The 24,578-nt window shown below is 40.1% G+C and overlaps 2 protein-coding genes across 6 annotated transcripts in view; one reads left to right on the top strand and one right to left on the bottom strand.

Annotated features, from left to right (window-relative positions):
- The first annotated feature begins 366 nt into the window (after positions 1-366).
- pan3 (poly(A) specific ribonuclease subunit PAN3) lies at positions 367-21,044 on the top strand. Of its 5 annotated transcripts, none has more exons than XM_078280198.1 (19): positions 372-526; positions 669-1,027; positions 2,453-2,574; positions 2,874-2,946; positions 3,047-3,117; positions 3,255-3,399; positions 3,598-3,815; positions 4,332-4,436; positions 4,529-4,586; positions 5,019-5,180; positions 6,540-6,656; positions 7,092-7,193; positions 8,470-8,635; positions 9,570-9,657; positions 12,340-12,479; positions 14,664-14,793; positions 17,454-17,518; positions 17,604-17,742; positions 18,576-21,044. In XM_078280198.1, the coding sequence occupies exons 1-19, from the start codon at positions 507-509 to the stop codon at positions 18,714-18,716; spliced, it is 2,421 nt and encodes an 806-aa protein (XP_078136324.1). In that variant the 5' UTR covers positions 372-506; the 3' UTR covers positions 18,717-21,044. The 5 variants fall into 5 exon arrangements, 4 of the variants coding, with proteins under 4 accessions (XP_078136324.1, XP_078136323.1, XP_078136325.1 ...); XM_078280197.1 differs by having other exon boundaries at positions 666-1,027; XR_013503784.1 differs by lacking the exons at positions 17,604-17,742; positions 18,576-21,044 and adding an exon at positions 16,610-16,696 and having other exon boundaries at positions 367-526; positions 666-1,027.
- Positions 19,047-24,578, bottom strand: part of flt1 (fms related receptor tyrosine kinase 1) — a 57,989-nt gene continuing 52,457 nt past the window's right edge. Inside the window, exon 30 of the mRNA XM_078280194.1 lies at positions 19,047-24,578. Coding sequence (XP_078136320.1) covers positions 24,410-24,578 — 169 coding nt within the window. The 3' untranslated portion in view covers positions 19,047-24,409.

Raw genomic sequence — 24,578 nt, 5'->3', positions numbered from 1 at the left:
ATCTCAAATACTTTTAATTGAGTTAAAGTTTCAATGGACACTAGGCTATACTTACTTCTCCTGCCTATTATTATTTAGCCCATGCCTTGGTTTTTGTCCTGCAGTTGTATTCTCATGCATCTGTTTTTTTCTGTGCAGGCTGCAACTTACTTTAAGTTAAATGTAGCAATAATCATAATCTGCTTCGGTTACTACAACTAATCATTTTAACCCATGAAAGCACAGAAGAGCATTTATCCTGCAAACTTGGTTAAAAAGACCTCTACCATTCAGCAACATTCGTTTGCATTCACAATATCTCAGTGCGGCTTGCATTTGCAGCAGCTAGTAAACGTTGCCAAACGCGGTACCCACAATGCAAAGCTATGCTAGCTGGTCCCTAGCAGAGCAGCCTGACTGCGAGCAAAAAACAACAACAGGCTACTCTGAGAAGAAGGCAGCTGCATGGATAGCGACAACACTGACGACCAGGCTTTCACGCATGCAGAGAATTATCTCAAACCAAAATGCATCTTAGCCTTATAATGTGAGTACTGTAGCGTTTTAAATGTTCTTCACCAGCTGAAGTGATTTAAATCCGTTCCTTTAAGGGAAAACTGTTTGCAGGCTAGCTGGCTAGCTCGCTAGCTATTTGCGTCTCTCTATGTTTGAGTGTCTTCCGGCAGCAGCGGTGGCGGCAGCAGCGGTGCCATGAACAGTGGACTCCCAGCTTCAGCTGCTTCGCTCGGGGGTGCCGGGATACCCAATGTGAAGGTGAAGTTTTGCCGATATTACGCGAAAGACAAAACCTGCTTTTATGGAGACGAGTGTCAGTTCCTGCATGACGATCCGTCCATGGGAAGCCTGTCGCTGCACGGCGGCGGTAGCCCCGTCCCGTTGTCCATGGCTGGGGGTGGCGGGACGCCAGCGGTGTATTCCCTTGGCAGCTCCGCGGCGGCCTGCCAGGGTGGCGGGGGGACTGGTGTGTCCAAGAAAAGCGAAACATTGGGCCCTGCAGGCACGTCTCTGGAGGGGCAGCTATTAACCAGTGAGTAACAATTGCAGTAAGGCAAGGCCTTATACGAGGTGGCCGACTGTGACTTTACTTTTGGGCCTTGTTGGGCTTTGTTAAAATTTAGTCCGAGGATTCAGTGAGGCCTCTTCACCCCTGAACAACGTGGGTTAACGTTACATTTACCTGCCAAACATTGTCTAAAGCCATCAGTATGCAGCCAGCAAACACGTGCTCTTTAGCTGTCCTGTGAATAACGTTAGCTTTGTCTTCAGGTTGTATTGTTATGTTTTGTAACAATATATAACATTAGCCATGCTGTTGCAGCTCACACGGAGGAGGCCTGCTGTTTTGTATGACAGCTGTGAGTGGGCACAATCCGCGACACACTAGCTAGTGTAGCTAGCTATTAGCCAGCTAGCGTTAGCTAAATTAGCGTTAAATTGGCCGCTTTAACTAACTTTAATGTGTTTGGCTTTGCCTTCAGGTAGGCGTTATCAATTTTAGTACTAGTGCCGTTAGTTTTTCTCAAGTTAAATTTTGTTCATGTGTATTGTAGTGTTACTGTTAAGATGTAGCTTAAGTTTAATGTTTGCTAACATTAGCGTAACGTTAGCCACGCTAGTTGTTCACGGGGCATTTATTTATGCCGCGTTCTATTTACCTCGCAACTCGGTTTTAACGAGGTCAAAATCGTAAACACGCCCCCTGACCTCGGATTTACGAGCTCGGAACTCGTACAACCTCGCAGTAGCCCGAGTTCAGAATCCAACATGGCTGCCCCCTGTATCAACAGTTGTGAAAAGCTGCAGTAACAAAGTTATAAGCACTTCTGTCTTATTTGTGTCACAAAATCAATCGTTCACACAGGCATGTTCAACTTCTATCTGTGGACATGTTGTTACGCTATTTGCATGCACAAAAAACGGCGTAATGCGTTGTTATCAACTTGTATTGCTGACAATAGCTAACCGGGCTAGAGCTAATGAAAACAATGAAAATCCGACTTTTTAAACGGAATGCATTCAACTCGGGTTTGACGTCATTCCCAGCTCCGAGTTCTAAGGTAAATAGAACGCGGCATTAGCGTAGCGTGTGTTTCCCCCCCCCCCAACGTAAACAAACGACAAGTAACGTTTACTCAAATTGACATGCAACTCAAACGCTAACTACGTCATCTTTAACCTGTAACCATTGTTACTTAAACGTTTATTATTAGATGATACTAGCTAGTGGATATTGCCTGTGGTTGACATTAGTAGTGGCTCATTCTGCAGCAGTTGTAGAACTGTTTACATGCTTTTTAATTGGATCTGTGATTTTTTTGTCTTAGTAAACACGCGGTAGTGCTGACATTAACATGCATTCTTTACCTTCTGGTCTCTGTTAAATCACAGAATTGGCTATTTTATATCTTGCTGCAGTTTGTATTTGCTAAACTTTAGTTTCTGTCATCCACAGTCCCAGGGATGGAGGGCGCAACCCTGAGCGATGCCAATCTCACAAACTCGTACTTCAGCAGCAGCTTTATTGGGGTCAATGGGTTTGGAAGCCCAGCAGAGTCTAAATACTCAATGATGCAGGTAAAGGGAAGCTGTAGATATATAGTTAGTGTTAACATTCAGTGTGGCAAAAAGTGCTTTGAAAGTTGATGTTAGTGTGGTCACATTGCTGTTTAAGGTCCTCAAATAAACTGAGGCACGACATTAGTTATTGAAATCCTTTGCATGTATGTAGTTATTTACTATATAGCTAGTTACAATGTTTTAATTAAATACACACATTTTATCATAACACACTAATATTTGGTGCTAATTTATTGATAAAATGCACATTAGAGTACCTTCTGTAACACATCTGTTCTTGATGCTGTCCTCTCTAGCGAATGACTACCAGCAGCAGCTCTCCCAGTCTTCTCAACGATGGTGCCAAAAACTTTAGCCACAGCACTCATGGTAAGACTGTTAGAGTGCTCTGTTGAGATGTGTTCAGTACTCATCTATTGACTATTGAAAGTGCCACTGCTCAACTCCTTACACTCTTTGGTCTCCACAGATCCAGTGAACTCCCCGACATCTTCACTGTTCAGTGATTTTGGTGCTCTTAGCATTTCCCAAAGGAGAAAGGTGAACACACAAGCATCCCGTCCAAGACATGTACTTGAGACTTAACTAGGATACGTTTAATTTCCATCTTTGTCTTTATTGCTTCTAACAGGAGTGGTAGATTTCATGTAACTCTTACATGTTTTTTGTGCTACCAGACTCCAAACCCTACAGCAAGTGAGTTCATCCCTAAGGGAGCTCCACGAATGGCCACCATGGCTCAGTCCACTGTCCAGGCATTCCCCTCGCCTCTCTTCCCACATCCTGGCCTTAGCAGCTCAACAGCTGCTGCACTTGCTCCTGGTGAGTTTTTGGGAGCATCACCAACAAAGAAATCACCCTGTAATATCTGCTTTGCTCTACATTCTACATGGCTCAGTTTTGTTTTCCATCTTTAGCTTTAAAATTGTATAGTTCAGCAAGTTTGGAAATTCCTTCTAGTGGACAGCACCACGTGCTACTGATGAAACAAAAGCAGACTCTCTTTGTCTCCAATTTTAGGCATGTCTCTGTCTGCCGGATCTTCTCCTCTCCACTCCCCAAAAATCACACCGCACACCTCACCTGCTCCTCGTCGCCGCAGTCACACCCCAAACCCTGCCAACTATATGGTGCCCACCACTGCAGCTGACCAGGGTACTCACATAATCCAGAAAGAGACTGTAGGGGGGACCACCTACTTCTACACAGACAACACCCCAGCACCAATGGCTGGGATGGTATGTGCTGCAAACTGTGCTACTCTTTATTTTAGTTTGGAAATAATTGCAGACTAAAGCTGGGAATACTGTAGAATACTTTTAAAATCCTAACCAAACATACAAAAAAAAGCAACATCACATAATTCATCACATTTGTAGAAATGCATTGTAAACAAGGAAACTGCATTTAAATCTGACTACATTTAAATCTTGCTCTGATCTTAGGTGCTTTTGAGAAGCAAAAGCTTTGACTCCTAAATTCCTGCACATTACCCTACACTTCAGTCTGTGAGCTGTACTTTTTTGATGCAGACACTCCACAATCTTAAGAAAACCACACTCAATGTGGCCAATAAGGGGGTATAATTTGGGTACAGGTGGCATTGTGTAACCTTCTTAACACTTAATTAAAATCATAATAAGAGTTTTGTTCCATCACATTCATTTGCATAGCTATGAGCTGAAAAAAAATAACATCCCACTGGTTTTTATTTCTCAATAAATAGGAAGCTGTGTTTATTGGTTTCTTCACAGGTGTTTCCTACCTACCATATCTATCCTCCCACTGCGCCCCATGTGGCTTACATGCAGCCAAAAGCCAACGCCCCGTCCTTCTTCATGGCTGATGAACTTCGACAGGTATTCCCCCCCCCCCCAACTTTTTTTTTCCCACTAACAATCTCCCTTGTCTTGGTAGTGTCTGATGTGATGTCCTCTTATTTGTCCTCCAGGAGTTGATAAACAGACATCTGATAACCATGGCCCAGATTGACCATTCAGAGAACCCAGGTAAAGGGTCTACTCTGTTATCACAACAAGGGGTTGTTATTAATTGTATAATAACCATTGCAAATTATTATTATTATTTTTTTTTTTTTACAGTTTAGGAAAAGTGTGCTATGTATTGAACAAAGGACCATTTTGATGCTATTGTTGGTTTACAAGATAACAAACCGGCATTGCTTACTTAAACAAATTTCCTCATGTTATTGTGTAAGTGTGTTGAAATGTTTTTGGTTTTTAGGGGTTTTGCTTCCAGTTTTTTTTGTCTGTTGCCAGGCATGCAAAAAAGGGCTAAAATTGTGAATTTTGTGAAAATGTACAAGTAATTGTTCATATGGGCTATGCCATAGTCTACTTAAAGTTGTTGGATCCATTTTTGATTGTGTTTTTGTGCGCACATTTTTTTCCTTCTTCTGAAACTACATTTGTCTTTGGCAGATGTACCATCTGAGGTGGACAGCTACCACAGCCTCTTCCCCCTTGAGCCCCTCCCCCCACCAAACCGCATGCAGAAGACCAGCAACTTCAGCTACATTACCTCCTGCTACAAGGCGGTCAACAGCAAGGATGACCTGCCTTACTGCCTAAGGAGGATACACGGTAATTATTGTGGCGATAAGAAATTGTCTTCCAAAGAATCATAACACAGATATCCCACAACAAAATAGCCAGTGTGACAAATTATGTAATTGTGTATTGACTCTTAAAGGGGCTGTACTCGAAACACTGAGAAAAAAAAAAATAAAACCAGCAGGCTGGGATTTCCTTCACACGGCTCTCACAGACTAACCCCCTAACCCTAACCCAATACGCGAAATACCAACGTTTTTCACCCTCAAAATGAATTCATGAATAAAATGTAGTTATTGTCTCATGCCTTCACGGTGAACGGAAAATAAAAAAATTGAGAAGTCTTGAGGCATTGAAGTAATAGGGTCCCATGTTTAACAACAGCAAAACTATATAAAAACATCCGTTTACAAGCTCTCACACAACTCATGCAGTATTATTCAAGTCTAGTTTAGCCAGTCGTATGCTCTGTACTTCCCATACACATTACTGTTTACAACCCTTCCACATAGTCTCCAGCTTGCGCATGCACACTACTTATCCACACTTGCACAGACGATTAGTGGCCTGCACACGCTTCTCAGATGAGTAGCAGAAGATTTGTAGACAGTTACTGCACGAGTTGTGAGTTTGTAAACTGATGTTTAATGTAGTTTTGCTGTTGTTAATCGTGGACCCCTATTACTTTAATGCATCAAGACTTTTCCCCGTTTTTTGATTCTGAGTTCACCGTAGAGGCATGTGACAATAAGTTTTCTTTATAATTTTAAGGCAACACTCTGAGTAATTGATATACAAATGGTCATTTTGAGGGTGAAGTATTCCCTATTATTAACTATTTAATAAGTATAAAAGCAACTTGCTGGCATAGATAATTACTTGCTTTCAAAGTATACCCAACATTTTTCTTTTTAAATTAAGTTTTAGTGATTCTAGTGAAGTAATCATTCTTAAATTAGCCCTTTTCAACCACATTGATGGATATTTTCAGAAATATAGCTTGAGCAACTAAAACGGCATTGAAAGTAAGTAGTTATCAGATTTGATATAATGTTAACTTGTTTTAATAAAAGAAATAGATAAGCCCTTATCTTTTTTCTTTTTTTTTTTATTGTCAGGAAGAAAACCCCATTGGCTTTCCCTTTTACAGGGAAAATAATGCATTGCTGTTGTGCATAAAAGTTAAGATTTAAGTTATTAATAGTAACTTTTGTTGAGCAGTGCAGGACGTGTGATGAGCCCTTACTTGCATTAGAATAAACATGAAATTCATGTGTTGTCACTGCTGTTATCATATTTAAAGGTGGCATAGGATGCTGTGATAGTGGAAGATATATTTTATTAATTTCTAATTGCCTGTATGTCTGTTGTGTATCTTTATGTGTCCAGGTTTCCGCCTTGTTAACACCAAGTGCATGATGCTGGTGGACATGTGGAAGAAGATTCAGCACTCAAACTCTGTAACACTGAGGGAGGTCTTCACCACGAAGGCCTTTGGAGACCACTGTGAGTGTGTATTGTGTATAAGCAATTTGTATGTACAGTACTTGTTTGCAAATTTAATTTCATGTTTGTGTCTCTTGATATGGTACATTTTTACATGATCCAGACCTAACCTGCTTCACAATTGTAATAATTGTTTTACATTTACCGTTCTTGGCATTCAACTAAAAATGCTAAAATATAAGGTGGAATGGTTTAATCTTGCCTTCAAGCTCTATTTAATGGTACATTTTCACCAAATTTTTGCTTTCTTAGCTTTCAGAAGTTAGCAGAAGTGATTAAGTACCCAGCTGGCTGAAAGAAACTAGATATTGTACTTTATTCTCCCATTTGATGGGAAAGACAAACACGTTAGGGAGTACAATGCAGGACAAAGTGTCAATAATATTTTGAATACAAGTATGTATAGACTGTTTCGTTTCCATCTTTTTGTCCTAGCGTTGGTGTTCTCATATGACTTCCATGCGGGTGCAGAAACCATGTTCAGCAGACACTTTAATGACCCAGCAGCAGACTCGTATTTTACCAAGAGGAAGTGGGGTGAGTTGGTCTTCCCGCACTCGCACTGAAGCATCACCTCTACGCCCATTTGCACCCTTCTGTTTCACACATTTTGAGTTTGTTTTACTTGTTTGCTAATGAGGTCATCAACCCTGTGTCTATTTGGGTGTGCATTTTCAGGTTTGCATTGCTTGCAGTTGTGCTCTCATCCGGTGTTTCATGGCTTGGACTGTATATACAAAACCACTTTACTTAATAAAAAAAAAAAAAACATTTCCCCAAGAAGTTTAAAGGTCTAAAACTACTCTTGTAGATGTCTTGAAGCTTCAAAAAGATTCATGTGTTAGGAGTCTGTGAAATGTCCTAGTTTGACAGTTGGCATGTGTGTATCTGTGCGAGAGAGATGTGGGAACTTGGAGGAAACTGTGGCTGAAACTGATCCTAGGGCAGGTGCTGTCAGGCCTACCTACAGGAATCTAGACAGAGGAAGCAAAACCATCCAGACCCTGGGCTTTGTCTAGTCAGTAGCAAACCCTGATAACAAATCACAATAAGTGAGTTGTATAGCATTGCACACATACAAAAAAATACCTCAAAAGCACTGGATCATTTAGTGCAAATTAATTTCTTTAGGGAAACATATTGGCCATCACAGCGTTGTCAGTGTGAAATTGTGGTGTTTGTTGTGTAGTACACACCCTGATACTCGCCACATGTCACCTGAGTGTTTTGGGTAAGAGTTATAGAAAATTACAAGCAATACAAAGTTCTGAACTGATAAACATAAGTTCTGGAAAAAGTGAGTTGAATTTCCTAATTGTTTTGTTCATCCTAGAGCTAAAACAATTGACAAAAAATGAATCAGCAATTATTATAATATAAATTACATATTTCAATCATTTAATTGTTTTACATTTTTAATAATGTCAAACAGCTCTAAGGTCCATATACTCAACTGTGAGGATTTCACTTTTAATATAATTGTAAATTGGATATCTTTGGGTTTTGGACTGTTGGTCAGACAAAATGATTAATTTCAAGATGTCACCTTGGGCTTTAGGAAATTATGATGGGTATTTTCTTTTTACTGTTTTGACCTTCTAGAGAACAATCAGCAGATTAGGTTAGGCGTGACTTAGGTTAGAGAAATGATTGGGTTAGATTGACTGGAGTTGACATGTCTAACTGACGTCACAGCCGTGAGAGACGGTTTATCTTGAAGATAAAATTTCGAGGGAAGTTGATGGTTTAGTTCATGAGTAATGTCTAACACGTCAGGCTGCGTTTGTGTGATAAAGCATGTCTCCGTGTGTAGGACAACATGAACCCCCACCGCCACGGCAGCATGCAGGTCTGCTCCCAGAGTCTCTGATATGGGCCTACATTGTCCAGCTCAGCTCGGCCCTGCGCACCATCCACACTGCCGGATTGGCCTGCCGTGTCATGGACCCCAGCAAGATTGTTATTACTGGCAAGACCAGGTACCCCCACATCCACACACACTAGAGCTGTCATTCTTCCTCTATAATACCTTTCGGATTTCATAAGCCAAACGGTGCTGTCACTACTATTTTAGTGATTTAAAAGCAACCTGTTTCTTGCAGATTGTCACGTTACTGAGAATACAGCTATTAGAAGGTAATATATGAAGTCGAAGCTACTCTGACAGCTGTAGCGCAGCTAACATTAACTTTAGCTGTCTCCATGAAGCTCCTATAACTCGCGATGCAGTTAGAAAACAAGAATGAGCTAACTAATGATAACATAAGCATTTTGGCTCAGTGGATGTTGATTTAAAAGTCATGTTAAAACTATTTCCCATCCTTCTTCCGATTTCCAGCCGCAGCCTGTCACTCTCCCTGTACTAACGTTACGTGCTCCGTGATGTTAAGACCTCACAACACCTTGTGTTTCTCACTCCCGCCAACGTATTGTTCATCAGACGTGACAAAAGCATTTCGTTTTCACATGTGGGTAGGCCAAGGTGAGAAGAGGGATATTAGCTAACGTTGGCCAACATATTTATAAAAAAATCACATTAGAATAGTAATTTCAGCATTCGATTAGTATTGATTTTATTTGATTTATTATTTATATTTGACTTTTGGATTTTGTTCCAACAGTCCTCTCTCTCTCTCTCACACACACACACACACACACACACACACACACATTATCATTCAGCATGGGTAGATGAATGTTGTTGATTATAGCTCATAACATAAATAGTGTAATGAACAGCATGAATTTTAATTTCCAGCTCAGAAGGTGTAGATGTTAACTGTAAATACATTACAAGCGGAAGAGTATTTTCAATTGATGCTTCCTTTTTTCCACAACCATGTGGTTGTGCGCACTCAATACACTCAGACATGCACATAAACTATTGATGATAATGGTCTCTTATCTCTGCAGGTTACGGGTGAACTGTGTTGGGGTGTTTGATGTCTTAACTTTTGACAACAGTCAGACCAATCATCTTGCCCTAATGCCACAGTACCAGGTACTTTCCATGATATAGTTTGTGGTCAATTACACATGAATATATATATATATATATATATATATATATATATATATATATATATATATATATATATATATATATTAGAGCTGTCAGTCTTCCTCTATAATACCATTCAAATTCTATTTGTAATTTTTTATGTTCAAATATTTAAAGGGGTGATAGAATGCAAAACCGATTTTACCTTGTCATAGTTGAATAACGACTGTTTGGTGGGTAAATAGGACATACATAGAACCTCAAAATCCCATTGACACCTCTTTCCTCTGTAAATCTCACAATTTGAAACTGCCTCTGAAAACGGTAGATCTCAACGAGCTCCTCCTCATTTGGCTCTAGTCTCTATCTTTGTCACGCCCCAACATTTACATAGGCTACACCACTGATCTGAGATCAGGTAGTCTTCTGAATAGGTCGCGCAGACCACTAAATTCACATCTGAGACTTTTTTATGCGAGAAATGAACTATGTAGAAGTCAAATATGGGCCGTTTTACGAAAATGTATGGCTAATTGCAAATTTTGTCCGACTGTGTGTCGGAATTCAGCGGCCTGTGCTGCCTGGGTTGCTGCCTCGCCGCCCGGCTTGTATTCCTTCACAGACCCCGGCCTGCTGTGAGCTAGATGGAGCTCTGTCACGGCTGGCAGCCCACGGTGTTCCATACCTGCACAAAGTCACCGTTTCTGGGTTAGTGGACTACCAAGCGCCGCTGCCCTGACAGAGCTCCAGGGCCTGCAGCTTCCCTCTTCTTGCTAAAGTGTGTGTGTGTGTGTGTGTGTGTGTGTGTGTGTGTGTGTGTGTGTGGTCAGCGAGCTTGTTACGCCCGCAATCTCTTACCACAGGTTCCAGTTAATCTTATAATGGATGTGTGTTGAGTTATTTAAAAAAATTATTGGGGAAATAAACGCCTCTTGTCCGCGGGTCTCATTGATAGAGCTCTATCAATGAGAGCTAGCTAGCCTCCTTCTAGACCTCTGAAATTCACAAAAATGCATTAAATTGAACTCAGACACAATTGTTAGCTTTATAAGACCTTGAGGTAGCTATAGTATAAGTGGTGTGATGAAATTCAAACTGTAAATATACTCAACCTAAATATACGCAACCGGCCAGCTCCGCGGAGCCCCGGTAGTCCACTAACCGAGAAACAGTGACTTTTACTGGGTATGGAGGTTGCCGCTTTCTCGTCAGACTGTGGAGCTCCTAAAGTCCGACATGTCTTACCAAATTTGCAATTAGCCATCAGTTTTATATAGTTGATTTCTCGCATGAAAGTCTCAGAAGTGAATTTAATAACGAAATAGTAGACAATGTATAACTTTGCAGTGTCTGAAATATGAGACCTGATGTCTCGTCTCCAGTGTGTTTGTATGTGGTTCGCTCAAACCAGTCAGAGCGCAGCTCATCTAAATATTCATGAGCATACCATATTTGGAAAAAAAGCTCTTGTTACAAATGGGGCCATATTCACAGGGTAGTTAAGGGCCCATAAAATAGCAATCGGGCAATTTTCAGCCCAACCAATGTTGCGTACCCTATTAGGAGACCTTAAGGAACAGTGTGAAATACCCTATATAATCTTTCTATCACCCCTTTAATGCTCATATGCAGCTTGTTATAAATATGTACTACACTACTAAGGCTTATGCATTGTCAATGCCACTATAAGCATGTGGTTGTTGTTACACGTTCTGTCCACTAGAGGGACTTCCAACATCAGCCTGTCCTTGAAGGGGATCTATATCATGGCGCATTGCATTTTTGGCACGCCACTCTCTGTTTACATTATTTTCCACCATGCACACAGCGACAAACACAAAATGGAAAACTCTGTAATGAAACATTATCTAACAAGTGTATTGAAGCGACTCTGTTGTAAAGGCTAACGTTGCTCGGTCAGCCGAAACGAATTGTCATAAACTAAGTAACACTAACAAAAGTGTTAGCGACGATGCTAACGGCATTGACAACTAAGCCAAACCGTGCTGTCACTACTATTTTAGTGATTTAAAAGCAACCTGTTTCTTGCAGATTGTCACGTTACTGAGAATACAGCTGTTATAAGGTAATATAAAGTCGAAGCCAGCTCTGAAAGCTGTAGGACAGCTAACGTAGTCTTTAGCTGTCTCCATGAAGCTCCTGGCTAAGCTCCTTTTTAACTTGCGATGTAGTTAGGAAACCAGAACGAGCTGACTATTGATAACATAAGCATTTTGGCTCGGTGGATGTCGATTTTAAAGTCATGTTGAAACTATTTCCCATCCTTTTTCCAGCCGCAGCCTGTCACTCCCCCCCCTGTACTAATGTTACTCGGTACGTAACGTTAGCTCACAATGCCTTGTGTTTCTCACTCCCGTAATTTATTGTTCATCAGACGTGACATAAGAAGAGGGAGATTAGCTAACGTTAGCCAACCTTATATCTGGGTTCGATTCCCACTGCGATACATCCACCAATGTGTCCCTGAGCAAGATACTTAACCCCTAGTTGCTCCAGAGGTGATTGACCTCTGATATATAGCAATTGTAAGTCGCTTTGGATAAAAGCGTCAGCTAAATGACATGTAATGTACTTAACTTCAGCATGTGTGGTTAAAGCACTTTTCAAAATCAGACTTTATATCATTGATATATGCATTTCTGTGATGTGTTTTTGTTATAGCAAGCAGACCTAGTGTCGCTGGGCAAGGTGGTGCTGGCGTTGGCATGTAACTCCCTGGCTGGTATTCAAAGGGAGAACCTGCAGAAGGCCATGGAGCTGGTATCTATCAACTACTCTTCAGACCTCAAGAACCTCATTCTGTAAGAAAGGGAGGGGGTGCAGCATGAATCAGAATGTGTTATCTAGTTCTAGGGCTGTGACGATAACTGCATCACCATACCAGCGGTGACGTGACTCTACAGCTGTGATGACATCATCACCGCATTCTTTTTTTTTTTATTTAAATTTTTTTTGCTGGTGAAAGTTACAGGACAGATGTTATGTGATATGAAATATAATGAAAACAATCATTGTTTAGTTATCCTCATCGACTGTCGTCTATCCTATATTCAAGAGATTATGGAGTAAAAAAAACTTCAGCTTTACACAAGAGGATGGACAGTCCATTAAATATATGGAGGATTTCTTTTGTGTGTCCGATTATTGTGAATTATTTCACAATAACTTCACCGCGGTGAAGAAACAATCTGTACCGTCACAGCCCTATCCATTTCAGACACAGCCTGTACAATTTTTGTATCGAGACTTGTCCTGATTTAAAGTTGGACTAAAAAGTTTATGCCTACTACCTGGCTTTAGTCAGCTCAGGTTTCGGACAATGTCCTTGTATATGTAGCATGTTAACAGGAAAGATCTGTTAACCTCCCCATATCCACATGATCGAACGCATCAGTTCACTTCCTCACCTGTTGGCAACAAGCAACTTGATTAATTTTCCTCAGGTCACAAGACGTAGTCCCATGTTTGCATGGCAGTAATGCTGTAACTTTGCCACAAATTATCCCATTGTTTCACTCTCGCATGACAGCCCAGGATATCATTTAATAAATGTGTAAGATGCAGTACAAATCACCAGTTTTATAACAAATATTGCCATAAATCAACAGCATTAACCGTCAAATTATAATCAAAGAATCAATATGCGGTTTCAGAAATACTGTGGCTTAGGATACAGGTTATATTATTTAGTTTATTTTCAGACCGTTATTGATATACAGTATGTGACTATATACTGTCACAAATACTGTATATCAATGTCTATTTCCTGGAACTCAGATTAATTATGTTGTCATACACCCTCATCAGTTGTGTAGTTCATGATGGTCATTGCATCAGCAGTAGTGATTTTATCTAGAAGTGCGAAGTCCAAGGCAAATTATTTATTAAATAAATAAATTTAAATTGTAAATCCAATTGCCTTTGACTCAGCACTTCTAAGCCTCTTTCACACATAGTTTCAAGTAAATTACTGGGATAACCTTTCAGGCACTGCTAGTGATTTTCACTATTTACACATGCAGCCACATTCAGGAACTTTTTTGCCTCGCACCTCTTCACACTTGCCATGGCAATGCCAGAATAGATGGGGGGGAAATGACAGCCCAACAGTACTTATCCCTGCAATGTCTCTGCTTGCAGTCACACCACAGCATTCCATAATTTTCCATGGAGTGTTGTTAGGTCCTGAGGTGAAGTTGGCATGCAGGAAATGTCCGTGCACATTTCAGGGTGTGCGAAGGGTCTCAAGTACTGTAGAGGAGCTAAAAATTGACATTTTTGTCTTGACAACACTAATATATTTAAGCTTTTACACCTAAACTTCTGATCACTGTGCTTATACGACCTCTAAAGGTGGTTTGATTAATTCACTGTACTTCTTAGATTTGGGTTGGTTGAGTTTAGACCTGATTTGGTTGTGCATAATTTATAGCCACCCAGTCATCCAAAATCTGTCAATGCTAGGTGTAACAAGCTTGAATCTGGTTGGCCAGTAACATTGCTCTTTTAAATGAAGTAGGCATACCTGCTAAGTTCAGGTTTTACACTAGCAATGCTGTTAACATACAGTATATGTTTGAAAGGATTTTAGGTGTCAAACTTCATTAGTTTATAGTTGATCCATTAAAATGAGTCTGAAACTGCCAGTTAAAAATATAACCTGTCAAGTTTTAGCAGTGTTTCCTCGTGGAAGAGGCGGTATCCAGCTTAAGGGCCTAACTTTGGGTTCAACATTGGGGGGGGGTTGAGAGCTCCACTTTTGAACAGTGCGTCAAACACTTCATTTTCTGCAATCTGGTGAATTTTTTTCTGCAACAATTTGTGCCTTTTCTGCATCAATTTATGGTGCAAATGTCTTTATTTATGTAAAGGAAACTATAATGGGTTTTTGGGGTGGGCACTGGCCCCCTGTAACCCCCCCCTGTAAATTACACCTATGATCCAGCCTCACCTGAAGGCAAACTGATGTTTTTGTGTCTGTGCAGGTATCTGCTGACTGAACAGTCTCGTCTGCGCAGCGTCAATGACATTATGCCAATGATTGGAGCTCGATTCTACACACAACTGGATGCATCGCAGATGAGAAATGATGTTATTGAGGAGGACCTGGCCAAGGTATGTGAAGGACTCTGCATTTTTGTTCAGCAATACTTTAAAAAAACACAGAGTTTGTATGTCACAAGACATAGAGCAGAAATCGTGTGTGAGTATTCTCGGGTGGTGGCTGGAAATAGTCCTTTGGTTTAGTCAGCTAAGAGGGAAGTTGTGTGCACACAGGATGTTGTACAGTACATTGTAGGCTTTGCAGTCTTGTCTTGAATTTAGTCTAAGCTGTGATAGAAATTAAAATGTGTGAAACAACAGACCATCACCTCATCTTTCTTCTCGTTTATTCCCTAACTTCCCCTTTCCTCCCGACTCTGTACGCAATCACTAAACAAAGTAGTTTGTGTTAGTTTTTACCTCCTAATTGCAAATGATTTCTGTTTCTGCCTTTGTTAGATGTCCAGCAGGTCTCACAAGATATTGGCAACATAAGTTCAGAAAACAACTAATGATTAGAACAAGAAAATGCCAGACTGTACTAGAAAAATAGGGTAGCCAAACCTGCCTGTGATCTGCTGCAATGTACAGTCTTTAGCAAACAAAATGGATGAACTTCAGCTGCTGATCACCACTTATTAAGGGTGGTACGGTTCATGAAAAAACATCCGAACCGCACCACACACACGCTCACGGACCATAGACAGTATGTTACCTATGATGACAGTGGAAATAAAATAATAGAACTGCCACTGTGTGCATATATTGTGCAAAATGCATTCAATATGCTAATTTTAGCTATATATCATATGCTGAAGTATATTTCTGGAGTGTTGAAGATTAAAAGAAGAAATAAGAACCGTACAGAACTGAAAACCGTGACCGTGATATGAACCGAATCGTGGATTTTGTGAACCGTACCACCCCTACCACTTATAAATGGATTATGGACTGCAACATCATGATTTTGAAGCATGTGTTACCCACACAGTTGACTAATCGCTCACGGACCCTAACTCTCACACACATTGACCAACTCTTGCAGACTCTCTCCTTGTTTTTCAACATGAAATAAAAAAAAGAAAAAGTTTTCAAATTTGCAGGTCGCACATGTGCGAGTAGTTGTAAAAGGATTAGTCCTCCGCTGTACTCGGAACTCCGTACTCGCACTGTCTCAAGAAATGGTCCTGAGCCCTGCTTTTGACTTTTACAAACAAATAAATTTGAGCAAGAATAATAAAAGACATGCACCACCTGCAAAGCTGTCATTGCTGTCCACATTAAAAAAAATAGATTATCCCACACAGCTATGGACTGTCAGTGCTAGATGCTTTAACTAAGTAGATCACGGACATCCAGTTAAATAATCAGTTTCAGCTCAGATAGAGCAGGGAAGTCTCCACACATACCTATTCTGGCTGTTTCTTGACATCCAGATATCTGAAGGTAGAAACAAAAGTAGAACTTTCACACTGTTCAGTCAACTCCTGTGTCTTCTTGTTTCGTTGTAACAAGAGCAGATCAATGAGCAGAAACTTGGAGTCACGACAGTCATAAAACAGCTAATGTTTTATTTTTATTTTTAGATTATTTTTTTCTTGGGCTTTCTTATGCACTTTAATTAGATGCAGTACAGAAACAGGAAAGGGGGGAAAAAAGAGAGTGAGAGGGGATTGACAGGCAGCAAAGGATCACGGGATGCAGTTGTAACAGCCATGTTGGCTCCAAAAAGACACCATCTGTACTGAAAAGTAAGATCTTAAATTGTCGTTAGATATCCAATTTTGATGAACTTGTTTCCACACAAGTAATTCTAGAGCAACTAGTGTTGGAGGATGCCAACATAATCGGTGGATTGGTTTTCAATAATTTTCACTTTGTCCAACAGTGCAGAAATCGTTTGACAGGGTGAGACAGGCAGAGAGGAGGAAGAAAAGGGAGAGGCAGGAGTAAATTATATCTGCAAAGGTGAAAGGTGAGCTACAACTTGTTGACGGTAATCTGATATGGAGTCAAAAACAGACATTTTCATCTGGAGTTGCTCATATTTTATAATATGACTGCAGCTAAACATTCAAATAAGTTAGCTGACATCTGTTCACAGTTGCTTTTGATGTTAAGGAGCTTTTTGAATTCATCAGTGATTTTAGAGCTTGTGAATATTGTTTTGGATTTCCAATAATAATCAGATGAGATTGCACACAATAATAGATGTATTCAAAAGAAAATGCAGGTTGTAAAATGCAGTTTCTGGTTGACTTTCAGTAAGGAGGAAGTGTCTTCTGGAACCTGCGAGAAAATGGTCAAGTGACAGAGGTTTACGTTTCTGACAGTGTTTCCCTGCAGGGATGAGTAGTCTTGTTATTTTAAAGGGGTCCATTTTAAGGAGGAATTGTCACATATGCTTCTGCCTTTAACATAAAAGATGTTTGTTATATGGCACATGCCACATAACTGCAACATCCACGGTCAGATTCTGGTCTAGGACATGTTGCATCATGGCATACCCTTCTCTCTCCCCTTGTTTCCTGCCTACCTCTTCACTACTGACTGTCCAATAAAGGTGTGTGTGTGTGTGTGTGTATGTGTATATATATATATATATATATATATATATATATATATATATATATATATATAAATAAAAAATAAATAAATAATTAATTAATTAAAATAAAAAAAATAAAATAAAAATAAAAAGTTGGTTGATGTCAGTCATCATTTATTTGCAGGAGGTGCAAAATGGTCGTCTCTTCCGGCTGTTGGCCAAACTGGGCACCATCAACGAGCGGCCAGAGTAAGTAGCACTTGTACAAAGATGCACTTGTATGGGTGATTTGTGGTTCTGTTACTACTCTGTAACCTTGTGTTATGTAAATCAGGTTTCAGAAGGACCCAACGTGGTCGGAGACAGGCGACCGCTACCTGTTGAAGCTTTTCCGGGATCACCTGTTTCACCAGGTGACAGAAGCTGGGACGCCATGGATCGACCTCAGTCACATCGTCTCCTGTCTCAACAAAGTCAGTGAGCTTTCTTCTCTTCTTTTTTATTTACGCGGACATTTGATAAGTTGTCTATTTAATCAACTGTTTATGCCTATGAATTAGTCAAACGTGCACGCATTTACCAACCAATTGCAGAACAGAGAGTAAATGTAGGTCTATAATTGGCCTACTTCTATCTGGTACTTCTATTTGGTATTTGGTTCGCAGCTGGTCATGGGTAGGAGCAGCTTTCCAGAGCTACCAAAAAATTGTTTAGAATTTTGCGTTAAACGGCAGCATTTTGCTAATAATTAAAACCAACAGAAAGCTCAGAATGTTACTGAACTATGAATTATACAAACAAGCCATATCTTAAATTCCAAATTTAACCAACATCCTTAAGCAGCCCTAGCATATTTGACACATTTTTTTCTTTTCTCACTTCTGTTGTTCCTCTTTTAACTCTGGAGACCGTTAAAGCTGTGACCTTCTATACTTCACAAGCCTTTACATGACTCTACAAGCAATAACGAATCTACATAGCTTATCTTAGATTTGTAAGATCATCTGGGTATACAGAAGTTATCCATTATCGCTTTGACGAACAATTGTTTTTCATCATTGAATAATCTGCTAAATGTTGATTAATCGTTTGGTCCAAGAATGTCATTAAATACTGAAAAATCACAATTTCCTAAAGCTCAGTGTGATTTTTTTAAATGACTTTAATTGATTCAATTAAAAATAGTTGCAAAATGATTTTTGACAATTGACTAATTGGCTTATCAACTAATGGTTGCAGTTCTACTTAAAATCCTTAAAAATATTTAAATCCAAATGTCAATTTGTATCTTCCTGTGTTGACGCAGCTGGACGCGGGCGTTCCTGAGAAGATCAGCCTGGTGTCTCGGGATGAGAAAAGCGTCCTGGTTGTGACCTACTCGGACCTGAAGCGCTGCTTCGACAGTACCTTCCAGGAGCTGCAGGCTGCAGCCTCCGGCTCTCTGTAGCGCCCTCTTTGGGCCCAGGATGGTACTGTCCGTACCTGGAGCACACTATTGCACTACAGCAGAGGACCAGGCTCATGGAGATAACATCAGCATGGCAAAGGCAGCGGGGCAGGGCTTCGTGAACCTCAGTCACATACACTGACCGTGTCCACCTGGAAGGCTTTTTCTAAAGTGTATTTTTTTTAGTTTTCCTAAACCCCGCAGCTGAAAATCGTAAAACAAAAGGACAATAATGTTAATGGACAAAAACGGAACCTGTGACGAACGAGTATGATGACATTTTTTTAGATTTGGGGAACAAAACAAGAAACAAACCATGTGGTTTGGAACTTTTTTCTGGCTTTTATTGTTTATTTCTACACTTGGGGTTTATTTTTGTGAGGAGGATGCACTAAGATTTTAATTTTTTTGTTAATTTTTGTTATTTTTATCAATATGTGTGAGTGCCCTACAGGGTGTACAGAGAGCTGAAGTCACACACAGACATAAATACCAGAGCAGACTAAGAGTTAAAACAAACAAGCAAACAACAAAAAGAAAATCCAGCTTTCTATTTCCTACGTCTCTCTCCCGGCTAGAGACCACACCCCTTCATTCTGACGCACTAGGAGACGGGATACACCACTCGAGGCTTGCATTGGTGCAGGATGGCACCTGTTTCATAAAATGGGCCAGCCCACCTTTGCCTTGGTTGTTGGTTCCCCTTCAGAAAGGACAAACCACTTGGGGGGGTGTTTAAACTAGAATGATCAATGGATTTCTGACATTTTAGTTCAGGAGATTGTGGAACATCCTGCTCATATGTGTGGATGGGTGGGCTATCATGGACTGGAATTTGGAGGGGAAAACATGTTTTTTTTGTTGGCACTGAGGAAGGCGTGTCTTCTCCGGATGCTGTCTAACAGGTGTTTGTTACATATGCAGCAACCACCTTTGGTTATTGGACGCTATCGTGACATGAACTGCTTAAGGATGGATCATTTTTGTTTGGCTGTCCAGCACTTGGTCGTAGCCCTTAGGTGGGGCTTCTTGTTGAGGTGGAGCCACAGCTGCCTCTTTGTGGAATGTCCTTATTTTGTCCCCCACCTGTCCTCCTCCACCAACCTCCCCTTTCTTTGTCTCTCTCTTACTCTCCCCTCTTCTTCCTGCTTTTATCCCAATCTTCCCTTCCCCTTGGGGGTCTTGGTCCCTCTACATTTGAGAAAAAAGTGACACTTTTTGTGATTTTTCTAGCTAGTTTTTCTCTTTGCCAGACATTGTGCAGGAATGCATGATGGGAACTGGGAGGGAAATTCATTTTTCCCTCAATTCAACTTTATTATTCTGTGGACCAAATCCAGCAGGGGTTTTGGGAAAGGGGAAGGGATGGATGGCGAAGGAGAAACAAGGCACCACAAGTTTTTTTTTGTCTTGTTTTATTTGACTTTTAAAGATCATGAAATACAAACGTGCTGGAGACAAAGCAGTCTCCAGCATTTACTCGGATGGCTTGGATTTCTCTCAGGATGACTAACAGCTGGTGGGGCCCAATGATTGAATGTGTTTGGCTGTCATTGGTCGCCCCCTGTCTAGTCAGATGGGCTACAGTGGAGTGGGTGGGCCGTCTTCAGGTGGAGGTTTTAGGAAGTAAGCGGCACTGTGGAGATCACGCTGTGAGGGATTTCATGTTGCCCTAAAGTACGGTTCATATTCCGTTGATGATTTGAATCTCTTAAAAATAAATTTGGTGCAAACCTGCTTCACCCAGATAAAGAGATCAATCCAAGCTCTAACCACTGTTCTTGATTTCTCTGCCTTAGCCTAGTTCTCCGTAGCTTTTGACAAGCGTGTACATACGTAAGACTGTAGAAAAACAGGGTCTCATGTATGAAGCACACTGTCAGATAAGAGACAAATTAAGGTGGATGGTGTAAACAGGAACAGTGTTTTGGCTTTTACGTAAACATAAGTTGTCATGGAAGTGGTCTGTACTTGAGGGTAACCAACCTGCAGGGAGCTGGCTGTGTTGGATCATGTACTACTTCCTCCGTTTCAGTGAAATGAACAGACTAAAACATATTTGGTGAATGTGGTGCATTAGGGGAAAAAAAACACACACACACACACCACCTAAATCGGTCCACACAATGTCAGTGCTCATATCACTAACTTCCACATCACAACACAAACACTCCAGTTAAAATTAGTGATGACCTTCTTCTCCTCCCCCACATCAACATACCAACATTCACCATCATAGTATGTTTTATGCCCCTCTTGTGTTCATTGTCTCAAATTTTGCAATATTTGTGTGTACAGCAGTATTTTAATAAAGAATACCAAAACTGATACATGCAGGGTCTTGTCTTGTCTTGCAATTGGGTACATTACAGCTTTTCTAAATGAAATATTTTAAAACAAGTTTATAAAAACACTGTCAACATATGGGAAGGATTTTACTAAATTAACAATTCTTCAATGATTAATCCTCTTTCCATGGAAAATACAAGCAAATAGAAAACACTTTACCAAGACTGCAGAAACATTGTTTTGTACTAGAAATCTTTAAATGTAGTCATTGCTCACTTATTACATAGTGAGATGGCTTTATCATCCTTAACTGTATATAACATTCTCACCTACTTGTCACTGTGGCACTTGGACTGCATTTGAATGGGGTTAACATGCAATCTATATCTGGATACCTTATCTAAAAAACATGTAAATGCAGTTCAATGGTGTTTTCACTATCCAGACAGATTGCATGTTAACACTGTCAGGAAGCAGATGTTTATGAAGTGGGTTAGATGCCAATATTGTAGTGGATGTATCTGTTGATTTTATGTTTTATAGGGTTGCAACTAATTGTTTTAAATGATTTATCTTGTGATTAATCATTCGGTCTATATTTTGTCAGAAATATCTTCAAATGTCTTGTTTCATCTGTTAACAGTCGAAAAACCCAGAAATCAATTTAGTGTCACGTAAGACAGAAATGCAACAAATCTCACAATTGAGAAGCTGGAACTAGGAAATGTTTGGTATTTTTGCTTGAAAAATGTTTTCAAATTGGTTGTTAAAATAGTAAATTTTCTATCTATGGACTAATCATTTCATCATTAAGGAAAAACATTTAATTATATTAATCATAGTACATTCAATATTTTTGTAAATAATATACAGGTGCTGGTCATAATTAGAATATCATGAAAAAGTTGATTTATTTCAGTAATTCCATTCAAAAAGTGAAACTTGTATAATGTATACATTCATTCCACACAGACTGATATTACAAGTGTTTATTTCTTTTGATGATAACTGAAAAATAATGAAAACCCCAAATTCAGTATCTCAGAAAATTAGAATATTACTTAAAACCAATACAAAAAAAGGATTTTTAGAAATGTTGGCCAACTGAAAAGTATGAACATGAAAAGTATGAGCATGTACAGCACTCAATACTTAGTTGGGGCTGCTTTTGCCTGAATTACTGCAGCGTGGCATGGAGTTGATCAGTCTGTGGCACTGCTCAGGTGTTATGAGAGCCCAGGTTGCTCTGATAGTGGCCTTCAGCTCTTCTGCATTGTTGGTCTGGCGCGTCGCATCTTCCTCTTCACAATACCCCATAGATTTTCTATAGGGTTAAGGTCAGGCGAGTTTGCTGGCCAATTAAGAACAGGGATACCATGGTCCTTAAACCAGGTACTGGTAGCTTTGGCACTGTGTGCAGGTGCCAAGTCCTGTTGGAAAATGAAATCTGCATCTCTATAAAGTTGGTCAGCAGCAGGAAGCATGAAGTGCTCTAAAACTTCCTGGTAGACGGCTGCGTTGACCCTGGACCTCAGAAAACACAGTCGACCAACACCAGCAGATGATATGGCACCCCAAACCATCACTGACTGTGGAAACTTTACACTGGACTTCAAGCAACGTGGATTCTGTGCCTCTCCTCTCTTCCTCCAGACTCGGGGACCTTGATTTCCAAAGGAAATACAAAATGTACTTTCATCAGAGAACATAACTTTGGACCACTCAGCAGCAGTCCAGTCCTTTTTGTCTTTAGCCCAGGCGAGATGCTTCTGACGCTGTGTCTTGTTCAGGAGTGGCTTGACACAAGGAATGCGACAGCTGAAACCCATGTCTTGCATATATCTGTGCGTGGTGGTTCTTGAAGCACTGACTCCAGCTGCAGTCCACTCTTTGTGAATCTCCCCCACATTTTTGATTGGGTTTTGTTCCACAATCCTCTCCAGGGTGCAGTTATCCCTATTGCTTGTACACTTTTTTCTACCACATCTTTTCCTTCCCTTCGCCTCTCTATTAATGTGCTTGGACACAGAGCTCTGTGAACAGCCAGCCTCTTTAGCAATGACCTTTTGTGTCTTGCCCTCCTTGTCCAAGGTGTCAATGGTCATCTTTTGGACAGCTGTCAAGTCAGCAGTCTTCCCCATGATTGTGTAGCCTCCAGAACTAGACTGAGAGACCATTTAAAGGCCTTTGCAGGTGTTTTGAGTTAATTAGCTGATTAGAGTGTGGCACCAGGTGTCTTCAATATTGAACCTTTTCACAATATTCAAATTTTCTGAGATACTGAATTTGGGGTTTTCATTAGTTGTCAGTTCTAATCATCAAAAGTAAAAGAAATAAACACTTGAAATATATCAGTCTGTGTGGAATGAATGTATACATTATACAAGTTTCACTTTTTGAATGGAATTACTGAAATAAATCAACTTTTTCATGATATTCTAATTATATGACCAGCACCTGTATAGCAAAAAACTGCCTGATGAAGTGTATATGTTATACGTTTTTGTCAAATCTGAATAATTTGACTTGATTCTATATCGAAGGATAATTTAATATAGAATTAAATATCCAATCAGTTGCCACCTCATTATTTATGCAGTGCAGTCTAATATAGCAGCCCTGAAATTCATGCTATGTTTATGAGGCTTACAATGTTTTTGTTGAAGCTGTTTTAGAGAAATTATTCAACTCTATGGTGATTTTGCAGACTGTAGTTTGTATTACTGAGACCTCCACCTCCATTGATACTATTGGGGTGGACAAATCATCACCTTTTTAAGTTTGTTTCAGTAAAACTGAACATTATAACCTTATAACCAAAATTAAACTGAGTGGATATTAACATTCACAGTGAGATGCAGCCTCATCCATGAAATGATTACAGCATTACAATAAATACAGACTGAGACATCCTGTCTAACACATACTATAATTCGGTATATAATAACTTTCTTTCCAGCATATAGTAGCTGTGTAGAAGGAACTATTATTTCATACAGCAGTGTTCCTTTTCACAAAGCTCAGCACATGAGGTACCAATACAATAAGCTCTAATAGTTGTAGGTCAGTAAATACATTCTGCATAACTGCATATGATAAGTACTATCAGGTAATACTTAGCTGCTCTTGGAAGGGGTTGTGTGTTGTAATGCAAGATAATACTTGGTAAGTCTTATGTAAGCATATGGTTTTGGGAACTGAATAAAAACAAAGGGATGTTTTGTGTTAAATCTAGAGAAATTATCTCTGAATTTGGCTGAAGGAGGAAAAGGAGGACAGATGAATACATGCAGATATTATAATGAGGTAGAGGATTGAAGTTGAAAAGCAGATTATGTTTCAGTTGACTAAATATTATGAGCAAGAAAATATATACCATGTGTAAATCGGTTCAGGAACACATGCTAGAGGGAGGGGTATAGAAAAGCAGAGTTGTAATCCGGAGGAGGGGAGCCACCCTCGTCAGATTCCCAATCACACGGCAAGATAGACGGCTTGTCATCACAGACACCTGTGATGTCATTGCACAGGAAAGGCACCTGGTTGTCCCGGCAGTTAGTGAAGGCAAAGAAC

This window comes from Sander vitreus, chromosome 22 (assembly GCF_031162955.1).
Source record: "Sander vitreus isolate 19-12246 chromosome 22, sanVit1, whole genome shotgun sequence".
Classification (NCBI taxonomy): Eukaryota; Metazoa; Chordata; class Actinopteri; order Perciformes; family Percidae; genus Sander; species Sander vitreus.
This window is presented reverse-complemented; position numbering and strand designations above follow the sequence as displayed.

Excerpts from the sequence above, each read along its gene's own strand:
- pan3 (XM_078280197.1), top strand. The coding sequence starts at position 507 with ATGCATCTTAGCCTTATAAT. Across the intron at positions 5,181-6,539 it reads CTGCCTAAGGAGGATACACG|GTTTCCGCCTTGTTAACACC; the intron begins GTAATTATTGTG and ends TTATGTGTCCAG. Across the intron at positions 14,794-17,453 it reads TTGAGGAGGACCTGGCCAAG|GAGGTGCAAAATGGTCGTCT; the intron begins GTATGTGAAGGA and ends ATTTATTTGCAG.